The sequence below is a fragment of the Symsagittifera roscoffensis genome, chromosome 4 (assembly GCF_963678635.1).
Source record: "Symsagittifera roscoffensis chromosome 4, txSymRosc1.1, whole genome shotgun sequence".
Lineage (NCBI taxonomy): Eukaryota > Metazoa > Xenacoelomorpha > Acoela > Convolutidae > Symsagittifera > Symsagittifera roscoffensis.
In genome coordinates this window covers 53551547-53570048 of record NC_087065.1, presented here as the reverse complement: position 1 = coordinate 53570048, position 18502 = coordinate 53551547, and the positions used below count along the sequence as shown (strand labels likewise).

Genomic DNA, 18502 nt, shown 5'->3' with positions numbered 1-18502 from the left:
CTGACGTCAGTTTATTAAATACCAATTTACGACGCTCGGCTTAACGAAACGATATAAACGGTAAGATATAAATGTATTTTTCTGCAGAACATGGATATTCGATTTCTATTTGCATAAGATCAAGAAACTTCAAATGGGTCTTTGAGTTTTTTTTCGGTTTGAACTCTTGGAAATAGTTTGAACAGTTCGCCAAATCGGCTTTTGTTTTAAACAGTGGAAACTGTCAGCCTTTCGACGTGAACAGGAATTGGCACGATCGGTTGACAATTTAGAACTAAGTTCTCTTCATTCAAAGAAATGGTTGCCTCCGTGCTTTTGCGGTAGCCGTAATACCGAGACCGCGTTTTGCCTTGAAATTAAGAAGAGTTTTGTTACTTTGGCAGGTAAGGATAGGACTCTCTTTCGTTACCTTTTTTCACTTCCTAAATCTAATTGTTAAGCCGTCAATTTTTATCTTTTTTTCCTCAGTTTGGGCTGAAAAAAGCTGTTAAAATCTTAAGTAACCAGTTTTTGTCTAGGTGCATTCAAAAGCCAAAGTAATATATTCGTTTTCGTGCTAAATTGGAATTATCGAACTTTTTCACTTTGAAGAAAAAGCAGTTAGCATTTGAAATACAGCTCAAATGTAGGTGGTTTTTTTTTCTAGGTGTTAAAGGAATAGTAGCATTATGACGCAATTTCCCCACTTCTCTAGATTAAATCTGTCTAATTTCCATTCTTCAATCATTAATTTTTACCTTTCATATGTATGGTCCTTAATAGTACGTGTAGTCAAAACAAGCCTATCAAATTTTAATTTTACTTGTTTAGACGTGAACAAAGAAAGTTGGAAAATAGCAAGCGCGGAAACATTCTCTTTTGCGTCGCGATGGCCACCCGAAAATTTCGCTGCTTTGGACATTCGCGACTGAAAAATAACCGAAGTCAAGTTCCCATGCACCTTTAATACTCATTGCATACTTTTCGAAATTTCTTCCAGCCAGTCAGCTTACGTCAGCCAATTTCTTCTGGGCGAAATCCTGCTTGTTGTTACCGAGAAAATATTATTGAGCAATTTTTGTTATAATTGTGCTCCTCGACATTCGAGGCGTAATAGTTTTACTTGTATTTCTTGACCACACTTTTTTGAGCTTTTTATTTCTCATCAGTAATCAAATTTCGAATCAGATTGCAAACATGACAAACAACGCCTCAGCTTCAGTTGACGGCGACCCATTTCTAAATATAGAAACCCACTCTCATATCAAACCCCTGACACGCGATGCCCTTCGCAAAATGCACAAAGCGGCAGTCGGGCCCAACTCGCTGGTGAACTCGAGTGGCGCCGAAGAACACAACGAGCACTCGCGAGTCAACAAGAGCATCTCCAACTCCCTCGCCGTTCCGGGCACGCAACCTGGCGGCAGCGGTGGCGAATTCCCACCAAGATTATCCATCAGCCAGCGGAGTTTATCAATCGCGCTGGCGTTGGAGGCGCAGCATCGTGCACAGAATGAGAGCAAGACGTGTGGGTGTTTTCCCCCCTTATGTGCGACTGAGGGCGCTGATCATGCGTTGGAGGAGGACAGACCCAATGCGGACCTGGACGAGGGTAGGAACCTACCCTCGATCTACGAACCCCTTTCAGCAGAAATGGAGGGCATTCCTCTTGAGGAAATTGACGCCAACAGGAAGCGACAGAAAGTTAGTTCTTCCATACTTTGTACAGTAATTATATAGTTTGGTATTAGTTTGGAAATTCAAGAACACAAATTTGCTCATTTGGCGTCGGAACTAAATTGTTTTCGCTTTTAAACACGTAGACAGAGTTTTACGAACGCTAATTGAGTTAAAAATTATTAGTTTTTGAACATTAAAAGATGTTCCACGTCACCAATATTCCCAACAATTTTGCACTAATTGCAGATCAATTTAGACATAGTCGTTGTTCCGTTCCACAGAAAAGCGGAATATTTATGCGAGTGGTGGTTTTTTCAATCAAATTTTGGCGATCAAAATAATCGGATCATTTACTTCAGATCATTTTGTAAAGTTCGTGGGTTTGAAAATCACAAGTTTGGCCATGCGCTGGACTAATTTTTGAGCGCTTTGAAGATTTTATTTAGAATGCTGAAAGCGTAAGGCGAATTATTTCTGCATGTCGAATTATCCCAAGCTACAAAATCGTTCCAACTTGAATTGAGGCAAGCTATTGAATCGGTCAGTATTTTCGTACTTGACATTTGTCCTCAAATTTTCATACCTGATGTGTCATATTTTTTGACAATTTATCGTTTTCCTATTTTTCGTTGCCAAAAACTATTCGTTAGCGATTATGAGAACTCCTGTTATGGTTCCTGCTTCTTCCAATATGAGATAATGCGTTGTTGTTTAGACTACGAAATGGGGTGAATTTTTAAACCGGTTGCGTATTCTTTTTTTTTCACCTTGTAAATTCTTTTTTATTCGCGAAATTAGGTATTTTTTTCAGTGTTGAGAAAACCGGTCTGAAGCTTTCGCTTTTTAGAATAATTTAGAGTGAACAGTTAACCTTGATATTGGTACTGTTTTAAGTTGCATTAACTTTTTTAAACCTTAACTACTAATATGCGGATTTATATTCTCATTTCACTTTTTTCAACGCAAATCGCACATTTTAGTGCAAAGCTAAATGCTAAACACATGATCAAGCTCTATCAAAGGGCATTCTTTGCTGCCTGACTTCTTAGAATAAAGTAAGCGTGAAGTTGGATTAAGTCAAGACACCAAGGCTATGTTGTATGTGCAAAGAAGCGCCGAAAAGATGAAAATGAAACTTTTGTTTTCATGATTTCTGCTTTTTATGTGTTCCCTAGGGTAGCTTTTGCTCGAACTTTTTTTAGCAATAATTTTGATGTTGATAACAATAAGTAATTCAATCGCCGACTAAATATTTTTGGAATGAGCATATTGCTTTTTCGAAGGTGTTTTCGGCCGGGCATTGAATGATCATTTTTGATGTGCCTGTAGCGGACTACTTTTATTAATGAGGCATAAGTTTTTTCGCGAGATCGAATTGAGGTGCTTCGGCTTTTAAATAGGCATAATTATCGCACTTGCACTTGATAAAGGTCACTTGATACCATAGTAGTTAGCGGCATTTGTATTTGCATTTGGCCCATTTTTAAGTGGTTGAGTAGGGGAATCCCTTCCCTCTTGGCCGAAGGAGCGAATGTCTGAAAAGTATGTTTGCCTATCAGAATTCAGTGTGCAACAATTTGAAAGAAAAAGAATGAAAATCAATTTTGGATTCAAAAATCCGAAATATGAGTGTTTGGATAGTAAAAAGAACGTTTCATGGATTGGTTGGAAATGTCCGGCGTTTCGATCCTATGGGCATGGAGAATAACCCCGTTTGAACTAAGACAAAAAGGGTAATATAACACTTCCGTATCTATCAGAAGAGAACATCCAGCCGAGAATCGCTCCTTTTGATCTACCACCCAGAAGTTAAAACAGAACCAATCAAGTGAAGAAAGCTATTCTAGTTAGTTAACACTAAAGTAAAATGATTTCCTCCTGTCATCTTTACCGACAAATGCAGGATGTTCAAATCGAAACTGATCTATAAGAATCTCAAGGATATTCCCTTGTGTATTTTAAGTGTGCAGATGTGAACTCTCAACTTTTTTTCCGATATGCCTCAAACGCATAAAAATGTCAAAAATACAGCGGTGTTTTATTTTCAATCTGGTTGCAATATACCATGCGTATAGTAAAACCGACAAAAACTACGGAATGATAAATAAGCAAGCGAGAAAACTATGCAAAAAGTTCGTCTTTTTTCGACTTTTTTTTTCGAAAATTTGGTCTAATAAGATAAGGTATCAAATTGTTAAGTAACCAGGGCTCTTTTGATCACAACTAGAGAGCGACCTTTGTGATTTCTGAAATAGATTATTTGAAAGAAACCTATTTTAACAAATGTTTCTAATAGCAATTCAGCATTGTTAGAATGTCATATTGGAAAACAAGAATGTCATGTTGGAAAACAAGTACCACAGAATTCTCCAACCTCCGCAATTTTTGCATGAACACGCAAAATATTTTAAAAATAGTTTGTGCTTGAGAGGGAGGGGAAGGCGTCCAACTGAAGCTCCAAGAAATAGTTGTCTTAATTAAGGAATAAAATTAGATACTGTTTTAAATACCGTTTAACTGCCGTTAATGATTAACTTATTTTACTTTCTAAATTGGCCTGGAAATCAAATCCTTTGATAAAGATATTGATATCAAAAGTGCATTTTGACGATGAGGGTATTTCAAGTAAAAAGCATTGATATAATGTTTTGAAGCTTATTGTTCCGACTTTCGATACGAAAGTAACGGAATATTTGTGCTCGGGGTGGGTTTTTTTTTCTTCAGACAAATTTCGACTTTTTAACTAGCCATTTTTGACGACATTTTTTCATATCATTCAAAAGGTATTGTTGTCCTGAGCTTAAATTTGAAAAGATATTTTACCTGTGATCATTTTTCGTAAACTTATGAGGGTTTAAAGATTGCCAATTTGACCAATTTGGGACAATTAACGCGCAATATAATTCGCGCTATTAATGCGTAAGCGAGATTTAATCAGTCTTATAAATTGTTCCAAATTGGTTGAACGAAGCTTATTTGCCATAAGGAACAAAATCTATCGTTTTGTACTTAATATGGCGTGTGAGGGGATGATTTTCATTAAAAAATTCAAATTTTAGAAAAAAAAATTCATTTTATTTTATTTCATTTAATTTTTTTTATGTATTACTGCTGCTCAATAAACCTTAAAAGGCAGTCGGAACATTCAGGGCTTCGCCCTGATACGAGCAGTCTTGTTTCATTATTATAATAGATAGTGTTAAAGCTTCACTGCTTTGGTGTTTCACTTGCCAGATCATGTGACTTGTAATAGTGTAGTAGTTTTTTTTTTCCGTAAATAACTTTGCTTATAAATTCTGCTGCTCAATTCTTAGTTCATTGAGGTATTAATTAGTATTTTCAAACAAATAATTGAAAAAATTTATTGAACTTTTTCAGACTATTGGTTTTTGTTCTTTTTTTCTGTCAGCTGATTTTCCGTTTTTTTTTCAAATGCAGACTATATTATCTGCTACGCTTTCCAATCAGTTTATTTCCATAGCTTAGGTTTTTTATTTTTGATATAAACAGTCTTACTATAATTGAAAATGGATTTTTTGAAATGCTTTTGTCGGCAGGGATGGGTCCTAAAAATTGTGTTTAAAAAATGTTATAGCTTGATGTTACATTTTTTTGCCTGATTTGCGGCTCGGTCATTTTTTCTCTATGCTTTCTAACGCTGTTAATGAGCCTCATCCGAGACAAAAGTTCGATTTTTTTGTAGATTTTTTTAGAGTTTTTGTTGAGTTTTTTTTACTTTTGTCGAGTAATTTTTTCAGATTACCTTTCTTCGTTTTCTTTCTGTTCAACATCTTGTAATGCAATATTTTAATTGTATTGCAAGTGTGATGAAGCTCAGCTTTGCTTTTGTGTTTTAAATGGTGTTGCTCTGCGATCTTCTGGCAATACAATGATAGCATCTGAAAACCAGAAAGTTCCCAGAATAACTTCTAGAATCAGGTCTACAATATCATGGTTAATTTTGGCTTCAAAAATGGTAAAATAATGAAATTCAGGATTCAAAAACGTGGTTTGAGTCATTTTTGCTTAGCAGACTGTTACTAAGCGCATCACTTAACCTTTAAATAAGCACGGGGTTTGCAAACGAGTACTAGACTTTTTTCCCGTAGACAGCTTTGTTAACAAAAAGAACAAAATGGTAATTCTATTATAGACCATTGTGCCGTATTTCAAACAAATTAATGATTTTTTTCATGCGTATAATTCGAAAGTTTAATGGTGGTGCATGTTGAGCGTTCCATAATGTAATAAGGAAAATTGAACCTGAAAAATTATCAATTTTTAAATCAATTTTCTAGGAGGGCGTAAGTTTTCGACTTGCAAAATTTCTTAGCGCAAAGTTTCATCTGTTAATTTTGTTTTCGGCTGAATGATCGTCTGCTCATATATTGTCGACTTACGTGGCGCTGGACGAATTTTTCTGAATGGTAACTTGATTCTCTCGATTGTGTTTATCGGAATGTATTCCTCAAGTTGAGACATTCGAGACAAACTTTGAAGATTTTATATGTATAGTTTTCAATTTAAGTTTTTTCTGACATACTGGCTTTCGACTCATTTTCTACTTTTCAGTTGCATAGCGAGTGGTGCGAAATTCTGTTTCGCTTTTGCGTTATGAATGATGCTAACCTTTTTGAAATAGGACCAAGGTTGACAGTAGCGCAGAAAAAATATGGCTGAAGAAAAAATTAAAAAATTAGTCTGGACAACGAAAAATTTTTGAGCTGTTTTTCTCGGCACTAGATATCTTTGAAAAGTTTTTAGCAATTTGAGCCACGGCTGAAAAATTTTGAATCCAATACTTTACGCCTAGTTCCTTCCCACCAAGGTGGTCGAAGCAGTTACTTCCAGTTTGAATTCGGTAACAAAACATAACAGTGACGAATAAATCAAAATGGATATATAAACTTTACGCCATCTCCCAATCAAGTCAGGAGCGGATGGGGGGGGGGTAAAAACTCCAAAACTCCCACCCCTCAGGGATTCGACCCACTCACCAAAGGGGGTCGTTATCAAATTTGTTGCCGAAGTTCACAAGAAAGTTGCTAGTCTGTCAGAAGAAACCATCTTCATGACATTACGACGACCAGAAGCTTCAGGCCAAGACTAAAATCAGGAGAAGCAACTTCACTATTTTAATAAAACCAACAAACGACACTTTTGAAGCAGCTGTGAAGACGATGGTGGGTCTGAGACAAGAAGACTTCTGCCTGAAAAAATTATACCAGAACTGCTTCCACGCAAGGTGCATCAACGGGAAATTGCTAGCAAGAGTGGTGTGACGATCAAGAGGAAGCACTGTCCGACTGAGAGTCAACAGGCCTCCTTTCCTCCGCCAAGTCGCCCACAAGTTCAGAAGAGAAGAAACCGAATAGCTGGAGAATCATAAGATTGTTTCCTTTCCATCTGACCCGCCTTGCTGAATATCAGAAATGAAGTCTGACCCGAATCTTGACTACATCGCTCTACAAGAACAACCAAACAAAGTCTTGGAATATTTTCACCCCACTGGGCACTTACGCCATCCCAATCTCTGACGGGATCCACACTAAACAACAACAAAACCAACCAAAGAGTCCCGCCTTTATTATATTTTTCTGATATAAAAGTCCCCTCGAGAAAGTCTTATGTCCGCCCCTGTAATAATTTAGACTTGTTAACTTGCAATTGTCAAGTTAACAAGTTAACTTTTAGTGGAAATATATATTTTATCCGCAAGCGTAGTTCTGAAACTGTTGTAATTGATAGATTGGCTCGGAATGAAAAAAAGGTTTCAAAAGTTTACACTCATTCTTTATTGGAAATTTTTGAAAAACAGGCTTTTTAATGAGTCATGAAAAATGGCTTTTCTTTCAGCTCATAGCTTATCGTTTTTTTTAAGTTAAGGCAGCAAATCGTCGAAAGCGACAAGTTGTCGACCGAAAGTTACATGCATTTCAGAGAAGAGACGATGCACATCAAGTAACAAATAGCGCCTCGCGCACTCTTCGAATCTTTTGAAACATTTCTTGTTTTAGACATTCGTCATCATCAGCAAACGCATGGGCAAGCACTCGATCTACCGATTCAGCGCTACCAGGGCCCTCTTTTTGTTGGGACCCCTGGATGTGGTGAGGAAGGGGGCTCTGTTCGTGGCCACCAACCAGTGGTTCGACGCCGTCGTCATCCTCTGCATCCTCATCAACTGCGTCTTCCTAGGACTCAGTAACCAGGTCAAGGTCGCCGAGTATGTGTTCCAGGCCTTCTACACGATCGAGATGATAATAAGAGTGACAGCCAGAGGCTTCGCTCTCAACAGAAACACATACCTGCGCGATCCCTGGAACGTGCTCGATTTTGCAGTCATCATTATAGGGTGAGTCCACTTTGGCTTGAAGTAAAAAAAAGTAGAATATGCTAAAATTTCAGTTTGAGGTTTCAGTATGTGTTCAGTATGGTTTTAGTATGTTTTCATGTGCTCAGTATGGTATCAGTATATGTTGGTGTTTTTGATTGATCAAATTTTCGATTGCAAAAAATTTCGAAAATATATCATGGTAGCTTTCTTCGATTTTTCGTTATCGGAAAGCGCTTATGTTGACTAAATCTGTCCTTTGTTTTTCAATTCAATGAAATGTAATCTGAATTACCGGCTTCTATACGCTCCTGTGTAGAAAGCGAGGGACCGATCAATTTGATTGATATAGGCGGCCGTACAATTTTGGGACAAAATTTACTTTTGACACCCTGCTGGCAAAAGCAAATGCTGAACTTTACCAGAGCGGGCGCACATGTGGCGAAAGTGACAGATTATGGATTTTTTTTGTCCCTGCTTTACCCACTCTTTAACCCTCATTGTTGAAAAAATATTCGTTACTACCCTGGGGAAAAATTAGGGCTCCTATTTTTAGTTTTATTTTTGGTACGTATTTTGGGGCATGCTGATAGGGGGCAGGCATATAGAAAACGAGTGATGTGATAATGTGGTCAAAGAGTAACCCATATTGTAAAATAGCCCAATAACTTCAACACTTTTCAAGTATTGGATATAACGGAAGACACAATTAATCGTTGCAAAATTTATTTTACTGACCGAATCTTTGAAGAGTTTTGCTTTGAATTTTATGTTTTATGTGTAGCTCTTTTCAATGAAAATAAAACCGTACTAAAAGGTCGAGCACTAAAAACGGGTGCTAAGAAATTGTTTTTTTCTGAAATTTTTTTGGGGTTGTGGAGTGAGCGAAAATCAATGTAATCGGAAGGGCTGATCGGGAACTCCGAAGGGCGTTTACAATAATCAAGTAACTAAGAGATAAGAGAAAAAATCGAAATTTTTGTACCATTTCAATCTGCAGTTTTTTTGCTTGATTGGTAATGCAAATAAAAGATTGACAAACTTAATATTAATCTAGCTTGACAACAATTGGAAAGGTTTGTTGTAAATTACGCCAATATTAAATTACACTAATAATAAAGGTTTAAGCAATCAAATAAATTTGCCTTGATTTTCCATTCTGATAAAATTGATGCGGGACGTTTTTTTTTCGAGTTTCAGTTTTTTCTTGCGGTCATTTTCTACTATTGTGAGAGCGTATGATATTTTTTTTCTATTTTGTCCTTTGACCCCGCCTCTTTCAACTTCTACGCATGGTCGCGTAAAAATTTCCCTATCTTTATTGTTCTGCTTCTCAATAATTGCATCTAAAAAAACTTTAATGATGATATTTTGGTTGGTTCATTTTACAAATGATTGTGGTGAACTCATTGTGCAAAATTTGGACATGATGTTTTTTTTCGGCAAGCAGACCGTTTTCAAAATAAGGAGTTTTTGGCGCCAAAAAGGCTTTTCAAAATTTTTTTATGATTAATCAGGCATATCTGGATATCTGAAAGTAGTCTCCATTCGAACCCCTTTTAGTAGCGAAGGGTTCGAATCTCTGAACAAAGGGTTTGTCACTTACCCCGCTCCTCCCGAGAATTCATGTCCAAAGTGTCAGCTTTTGTTCCTCAGATGTCTTCGTGTTGTAAGTTAGTGATGTATTGATCGATAGTGTGAGGTTCAGGGGCGGATTTAGGAGGAGGGGAGGGAGAGATGGTCGATAAAATTTTTGGAAAATCCGCACCCCCTCGAGAAAATCCTAGATCCGCCTCTGGTGAGGTTAGTCATCACATGATCGTGTACCGTCATCGCGTGTGTGCATTTAGTTACGTCATCATCGTGATGGAGGAGACGAACAGTGGGCCGAATATGTCCTTCAACGTGTCCTCTTTGCGCACCTTCCGAGTGCTGCGTGCCTTGAAGACCATCTCAGTCGTACCAGGTATGTCTGAGTGATGTCCGGCAGCTGGTTGGAGGATCGAATCCGGATGGCGCCCAAAGTTTTTGTTTGTAATGAAAGAATCCTCAGATCGGCAGTGGATATTTTTTGAGATCTTCTTTGCTTTTTATGGTCAATTCAGCAGTAGTGTTCTATCCTCTTTGGGTCTCACCCAGGAGAAAAGAGAACATGTATTGAGATGCTTTTAAAGAACCCAAGAAGTGATCCCTTTAATTTGATTGGGATCTTATTATCGGATTATAGATAACGACGATGAAACGCTATTATTTAAGATTGTTGTTCATTTCTGAGTCTTCTTTTCAAATGAAAGATTTTTTTTTCTGTTCAAAAACTGCTTGTTAATCACGCCATTTTTCTTAGGACAATTTGATCATGAGTTACCGGGCCAAAGCGAGACAGCTTTCCAGTTCATTTATGAGAAATGCTCTTTTGTCATTGATAAAGTCTCGAAATGGTTTTTTTTTTGCTTTTTGAAAATGTATAAGAAAACTTTGAGATGAGAACCCTCAACTGAAAGCTGTGTTAACTGCATGCATTCTTAATTTTGTTGCTGTTTCCTGATCAAAATCAATAGTTTATGACTTCACTTTTTAGCAATTAGTCATAATTCACTTTTTGGTTCAAACAAAAAGATGGATTTTTTTTTGTTATAAGCCATTACATTTCCCTTACCTCAAGCCTAGCAACAAAAATATATAGCCACATCACAGTAGGATTTTTCTATTGTGGGGGCTATTATTTGCTAGGGAGGCTAAAATTTGATGAGGCTATAATTGGAATTAGCCAAAAATGTATTGATACGTGTACTGTTCGTGATTGTGATTGTGGTTATGCTTGTGTGTAGGTCTTCGGACGATAGTGAATGCACTGTTGAAATCTCTCCGGATGTTGATGGAGGTGATGGTTCTCACTCTCTTCTGTCTCTGTGTGGCCGCCCTGCTCGGCCTCCAACTGTACATGGGAGTACTACGCAACAAGTGTGTCCTCAATGCACCCAAACCCCTGAACCACTCAGAGTATGACTCATGGATCAATGATGAATGTACGCACTTCGTCTAATTTTGGCGATATATTTCAATAGGTCGCAGGCTTTTACTGAAGGCTCTGAAATGGTCCGGGTTAGAATCCTGGTGAAGTGAAAACCAGGTTTTTTTTGCTCAACTGATATCTAAATTAGTTGCATCTGCCACCCATTGTAATCTATCACCCTAATTGATATTATTCAAACTGATATGATCCAATAATGGACACAAGTAACATCTATGAACCATTTTACTAACTCATTTATTGACATATAATTCACATAGCCATCAGTTCAATCGCGCAAATCATATCAAGTATGTCGTGGGCAGTTTTAGTATAATTTTGGGATAGAATGAGTATTATTATTATTTGACCTTTGACTGAAGTTAACGCCAAGTTAGGTTAAATTTGTTCTCCCATTAAGTAAGTTTTGATGGTTTAAAATTATATTTTCAACATCCGTGAACTTTTTTGATCGCTCTTTTGAAGCCCGAAGTATATCCACTTATCTGTATGGGTCCATAGTTTTTCCATCTGGTATCCTGTATTCATGGTTAGATTATTTTATTCACAACCTCTGTTCATTTTGCCCATGTCGATCATTTTAGACAACTATTACCTCCTGTCCAGCATCGCAGCGCCTCAGCTGTGTGGAAACTACTCCTACTACATCCCGTTAGTAACATCACCGCTTTTACATAAGATTTTGCAAACTATACAAATTTTGATTAGTTAATAGAACTTATTACACTTGCGAAAGCAATTGTCATGTAATCAGGAACTAGACTTTTTTCAGTAAATAACTTTTCTTACATCTGGAGTTGAAATTGAAGGTACGTTATTGTGGCGAACCTTAGCAACTTCGAAACTGCTCCACATTTGGCCTGGAGGTAACGCGGTTGTCTCTGTGCCCTAAGGCCCGGGGTTTGAGTTCCGGCCGGAAATTGTTTTTTTTTTCAGTATGTATGAAATTATAATCAAATTTCTGGGAAAAATTGAATTCTCGGACTTTTGTTTGTCTGCTTATGTGTTGTCGACTTAGTTGACACTTTGTAGATTTTTGTGTGCGGTCAGCAATTCTCTTCATAGACGCGAGTGTTTTTGACGTCTTACTGTAATTATAAAAAAATAAATAGCCCTGACTGTATATTTTTGTTCCGACCATTTGAAAAAATTGGGAGGAACTTTGAATTCGGGGTGTGTTTTATTTTTTTTGTTTTCCACGCAAAATCAGGTACCACAAATAGTCATCAGTGGATTATGTCGAGTGAGATATCATTTTAAAGCCGTTTCAGTGGTGATACGAACGATATAAAAAAATCAGGCAAGTTAGTTCATTGTTAAGGAAAACCCGTTTGAAAATTTTTGACTTTTGGTCTAATTTTGAGCGAATGAGGTGAGCAAACAGGATAACAATAACTTATTTATGTATAATTTAAGCCAAGAAAACTTAATTTAAATTTACTCGAGAAGAGTTAGTTTTTGTGGTTTTTATGCGCCATCTTTGGAATCAAAACCGTTCAAAACATTTCTTTCAAAATTCAAAAAGTTTCTGCAACAAAGTTTGAAAGCATTTTCGAAAGTTTTTTTTTGATTTTGTATACCAGTATTTTTTTCTTTCATTTTTCTAGTCATTTTTATACAAAAACTTTTTTCGATTACCTTTTTTATTATGTCTCAAATATTCCTGGGTTCTAGTTTTTCGTTCTAGAAAAAACCGTTAGATTTTCTAGGATTGTGGTCAGAATTGTTTGTGCTTCTTGCACATTAACCGGCTATACTTTTTTTGTTTTTGTTTCCCTTAAACCTTTCATTCAGCTTAAATGTTTCGGCTTTTGTTTCGTCGATTTAGTTACCTTGATTTGTTTCTTTTATAGGGCAAAAATTGATAGAATATAAAAATGAGAGGCTTAGAGCTGCTGTTTCTGTCTCAATGAACGGATTTTTGGCTTAGTGGCCTCTTCTTTAAAAATAAAGACCCGTTTAATGCTGTTTATTGAGTTTCTTGACTATTTTTCTGAATTTTTTTTCTTTTGTACCCAATTTTTTTTCAGTTTTGCTATTTCTGTCCTACTTTCTTCTCGCTTGCTTGCAATGCTGTGCTTGCGTTGCATTGCAAGTGATGCAAAGATCCGCTTCTTCTCTGTGTTTAATCACATTTGCCGTCGGCAAGATACATCTTGTAATTTTATCCTCCAAACAGCATTAAATGGTAATTGCTATCTAAAAGCAGGGGTGAAGGCGTACTCCTCTAATTAATTTGATTATTTCATCGTCAAAAGGATCCCTTTTGATGTTATTCTCACACCAACGTTTGTATTATTGTCACCAATATTGGTGCTTTTGGACGACCACCGCCAAAAAACGAAGCGTGAAAAATTTCTGAACGAACTGATTGCCTCTATAAATTAGGCTGGTAATAGCATTCAAGTTATCACTGTGAGGTTCTAGTTTCTGCAATGATGATTTAGAATATGATGTTTGTAGAGTGTGTCCGAAGAATTACACGTGTATAGAGGTGGGCGATAATCCGAACAGTGGCTACACAAACTTCGACACGTTCGGCTGGGCCATGATGACCTCCTTTCAACTCATTACACTCGACTTCTGGGAAAACGTCTACGACTACGTCAGTATTTTACCTTCTCAGTATCTTCTCAAATCTTTTTGTTCCTTCACACTGCCTCGAAATAATAAATAAAAAACTAAGCAAAATGGATAACAAAAACTTTTTTTTGGGTATTCGCTTCATCAAATATTTGAAAAACACTTAATGAAGAACAAAATTTAATGAAGAACAGAAAAAAACTTCGGAAACCTAAGATTATCTGGAGCTCTGAAGTTATCTACGACTGGTTACGAGTTTCAATGGCTGTACTGCTTAACGTTCTTATAATGCCATGCGCAATTGTAACATGTGGGTCAAAATTGTATTGTGTTGTTATTATTAATTGCAGGCTGTCGTACCGAGTAGTTTTGGAAAGAACTCATTTGAAGGTGGTAGTTTATTTGTTCCGAGCACTTAGAGAGAAGAAACTCATTTGGTCTCTGTGCTGTGTTTAGCTGTTGCGTGCAGCTGGCCCCTGGCACATCTCCTTTTTCATAATCCTCGTTTTCTTTGGCTCCTTCTACCTCATCAACCTCATGCTGGCTGTGGTGACCATGTCCTACGAAGAGGAGAGCGACTCGGTCGAAAAAGAAGAAAAGGTAACACCCCCCTTCCACTTCACAACCATATCACCCACTCAGACCCCCCCCCCCCCTCCTCGCCACCTCTTATCAAAACGGCATCAGGCATCACTTCATCTCCACCCGTAAACCGCAGCTAATTTATATCTCCGACTCCAGTCTTAAATCAAACGCCAACATTGCGCAATTTAAACCTCTTTCTAGATTCCCTAATTTCTAGATTTTCATTCAGATCCTTTTAGCAGACAACGCACAAATACTACAAAAATTGGAAAAAAAATACGTATTTTTTTATGATTTTGGTTTGATCATTCTGTGCTACTTGCGTAGCATCCGGCTATAATTGCTTTTAAGAGTCAGTGAACGTACTTCAGACTCTTGTATAGATCGCGATGATTTGTTTCGTTTTTTTTCGGGAATTTATTTTTCGCGTTTTGACTGTTGATTTCAGTTCAGTTCATTTCCATCGAGAAAGTTCCAGATCCGCCTTTGCATAAGTCGAACTTCGGCTATTGTTCCGATCATTGAAAAGGGGGAGTAACTTTGGTTTCGGTTGTTTGTTTTTTTGTTTTTTTTTTTTAATTTTCCTTTGAAAATCAGGTATTATCAACATCGCTGTGTCGAGTGATCTATCAATTTAAAGCTCTTTCATTCGTGATCGACCGACATACAAAAATTTTCTCAGTGTCGAGAAAAAACCGTTCAAATTTTTGGATTTTTCGTCTAATTTCGAGCAAATAAGGTGAAGTAGAGGGATTACAGCAGCTTATTTATGTATATTTTTTTGCCGTGAAAATTTAGTTATACTCGAGTAGAGTTAGTTTTGGAGTTTTTTTGCGCCATATTGGGAACCAAAAACTCAAAATTCAAAAAGTTTTGATTTTTTTTATCCGAGTTTTTTTGGTTTGTCTAGTCTTTTTTCTACAAAAACTGATTTCCAATGCCTATTTTTTATGACTGTCAAATATGCCTAAGTTCAAGTGTCTCGTTCTTGAAAAAAAACTGTTTTTGTATTTCAGACTATGATCGGATCATTCTGTGCTACTTGCGCAGTAACCGGCTATCCTAGTTGAATAAGGCATTACAACTTAAAAAAAATAATGAGTTATAGTTTATTTGATGATGTGTAAACGAATAATTAATGTTGGTTGTTTTCAAATTTAGGAAGAGCAGGAGACCAAAGAGCAAATGGAACAACTGTCTAAGTGGAAGAAACAAGAACAAGAAAAAGCTGCTGCAGCTGCCGCTCTCATTGCTGCTGGAGGCGCCGCCACCGGTTTGAATCCAGGCGGGAATCGTAAGATTTCGACTGGCAGAAAAATTTCGAAGAGTTTTGGTGAGGAAAGTGACAAAGAAGGAACTAGAAATCGAAAAACGAAATCGAGCACCGTCTCGGAACCCGGTGACATAGCGGGTGCCGCCGCTGCATCCTCGGATCTTGCCTCCTCAAAAACAAAGAATAGCATCAAGGGGTCGCAAGATAAACTAGCCGACAGCGAAAAGGCTCAAGCGAAAAGAAACAGCTGGTCGAGGTTTAAAGAGTCCGGCAAGGTAGGTTCATTGCTAAAGAAGCCGTTCAAATAACCCCAGAGCTGAGGTTATTGTTAAATGCAGTCAAAACGACTTCAATGAGCTATTGGTTCTTTCTGGAAGAAAAATTTTCTTGATAATTTTATTTTCGGTAATATGTTGAAAATTTATTCTTGAAAACTTTATTTAGATCTCTCATTAAGTGATCGCAGAAAACACTTCGCAGTTTTGATTGTCTGTCCGTGTGTTTTAGAGGGGTTCCGAAGGGGGTGCTTTGGGCGATACTATTGATGAAGGTATTGGGGACGATGGGGAGGAAGAAGATCTGGACTTCGAAGACGACGATGACGATGAAAGCAGCCAGGGTCTCCCAGAAGGTAGTCAGAAAAATCTATCATGCAACATTTTAAAAAGTTTGAACCTATATAAAAATTTTTGTCAATTTTAAAAACATTCCTTTTAACTCCTTTTTTTGTATTCAAAAGCTTAATAAATCCTAATTATAAAATTGAAGTGTGAACTGTAATCCTTATCTTGATAAACGCAGATAGAACTTAGTTCTCAAACTTTTGCCATTAGACACACGTTTTAAACTAATTTATTCTACTCAGATCCTCAGAAACAGTTGGAGCGATTGAATTCTATGTGGTGTTGTGGCAATGGCTGCACCAAGGGCTGCTGTGGATGTTGCGGGCCACCCGACACCAACAGATGGCTCCCGGTACAACTTGTTGTCTACAAGTGGGTCACAGACCCCATTTTCGACATAATTGTCACTCTGCTAATCGGGCTGAACACTCTATTCTTGGCTCTCGATTACCACAACATGCCAGCTACTCTGGAAGAAGTTCTGGGATGGGGAAATCAAATTTTCACCGCTTTCTTCATGGTAGAAGCGCTTCTGAAGATAATAGCGATGGGCAGCGAGTACTTCAAGAACAGCTGGAACGTGTTCGACTTTGTGATTGTTCTGTTCAGTATTCTAGAGGTCATTATATCGGCGGTGTTTCGTAACGACGGGTTCGATGGACTTACCATCCTACGAGTACTTCGATTGGTAAGTCTTTTTTCTGTACCGTTCCAAAGCCGGCATTTGAGACCCGTACTTTCTGCTAGAACGAGCAATCATTCTTCAAAAAGAATTTATTCCTGTTTTCGTACCCTTGCTTAAGTTTGTTCTGAACTCAATAATTGAATATTGAGCTTGGTACGGTTAATATATAAATGGATGCTTGAATATAATTGAATGATAGATGATCTTTGGAACAGAAACTTTCAAAATTTAACCAAAATACTGGATTGCTTCACTAATGTTTGTTTCCAGATTTAGTTGGACTGTTTCAATTCTTTTTGTGCTTGTTTTCGTTTCTGCTTTTACTGACCAAAATCATTACTTAATTTACTTTGGCTCATAAATGGTTTTTATTTGATTCGTTTGAAATGTAATCTTATTTTAGTCTAATATGCAAATATGAAAAATTAAACAGCAATTAGGAAGCCGGTCAAAGTAATTTAACAAGTTACTCTGATTCTAGAACGTTCTGATTACGCATTTCATCAGAGCTACGAGCAGTTTTACTGTTTCGCTGAATATTTTTTACAATCTGCTGCAATTTATGCCCTATCTGCAATGAAGATGTGGTATATTTTTTTCTACAACTGAACAATTTTTGACCCAATGATCTTTTTGACGCCAATGATTTTTATATGATGTAAGATTACAAAATGTTAAATAAGAAAAAAAAGCTGGCAAGATTACAAAATATATGTGGTATAAGAGATGGAGTTAAAAACAGAGCCTAAAATTCTAGCTGTTATTATGATAGATTGCTACAGGGCAATTGATGAAACAATGAAAAACTATTATTCTCCGAGTTTTCACGCCATTTTTTTTTTACTCTGACCACTTCGTGAAGTGAAGGTAAAGAATTATGGCAGACGTTCTCTTTTTGTTCCTCGTGAATATGATTACCCTAAAGAAAGCTCACAGGGTGTCCGTGTCGTGATTCAGATTTCTAAAAGTTTCAAAAAAGTTCCCTCAGTGTCTAGAAAAACCGGTCTGAGTTTTTCAGGCTAGATGACACCAAGTTTGATAAGGACACACGATGAGAAAATTTTTATTTCTGCAATATTAACGTTATTGTAGCTATCATAACTTCTCATTCCTGCATTTCAACCTAATTCAACTATCATTTAAAGAAAAAAAAAGCTGGCAATACAGACAACAAAAAAGAAAACTTATCTGAAAGAAGAAACGCAGTATCAAAAACATTAACATCCATCGAGATAGACGTATGAAGTGTTGCAGTATTTTTTTTCGTTATTTTTTCAAACATTATTTTCGACTGAGTGGCTCCCGTCTTTTTCCGTGTCCGCTAGCCTGCAATGCTATTTTTGGATTGTATCGCGATGCGAAGAAACTCCTATTCGCCTCTGTTTAAAAAAGTGTTTTTGATAACGCGTTTTTGTTCATTTGTTCACGCCAGACCAGATACTAATAAAAAAGCGTCAGGTTTATGTCGATGAGAGCTCATCAAAAAGTTTGAAGTAATGAATAAGGGTTTTCGTTTTTTTCTACAACATACTAGTAGTGTATGTCAGGAGCGCTAGTAGGTCGATCGCTAATCATAGTAATATGAGGCGATATGTTAAGTGCTGTACGTTAGTTTTTACGTAAATGCTTTTCCCCTCCCCCAGGCCACCCTCGCCATTCCGATGTAAAACGCCAAATGTTAAAGAGTTTGCGAAAAAATAGCTTGTTGAAAAACTTGGCTAATTGATAT

At 37.1% G+C, this 18502-nt stretch overlaps 1 protein-coding gene across 7 annotated transcripts in view; it reads left to right on the top strand.

Moving 5' to 3' along the window:
* LOC134844148 (sodium channel protein 1 brain-like) overlaps nucleotides 1-18502 on the top strand; it is an 84043-nt gene that overhangs the window by 26826 nt on the left and 38715 nt on the right. For 3 of the 7 annotated variants that reach the window (XM_063860683.1, XM_063860682.1, XM_063860676.1), the window contains exons 1-11: nucleotides 112-383; nucleotides 811-1683; nucleotides 7677-8014; nucleotides 9844-9959; nucleotides 10822-11019; nucleotides 11609-11675; nucleotides 13488-13629; nucleotides 14064-14207; nucleotides 15354-15740; nucleotides 15973-16096; nucleotides 16331-16776. In XM_063860683.1, coding sequence (XP_063716753.1) covers nucleotides 1177-1683; nucleotides 7677-8014; nucleotides 9844-9959; nucleotides 10822-11019; nucleotides 11609-11675; nucleotides 13488-13629; nucleotides 14064-14207; nucleotides 15354-15740; nucleotides 15973-16096; nucleotides 16331-16776 — 2469 coding nt within the window. In that variant the 5' untranslated portion in view covers nucleotides 112-383; nucleotides 811-1176. Of the gene's footprint in view, nucleotides 1-29; nucleotides 61-111; nucleotides 384-810; nucleotides 1684-7676; nucleotides 8015-9843; nucleotides 9960-10821; nucleotides 11020-11608; nucleotides 11676-13487; nucleotides 13630-14063; nucleotides 14208-15353; nucleotides 15741-15972; nucleotides 16097-16330; nucleotides 16777-18502 lie in introns of those variants that run through there. The other 4 variants (XM_063860681.1, XM_063860677.1, XM_063860678.1 and 1 more) reach the window with 2 other exon arrangements.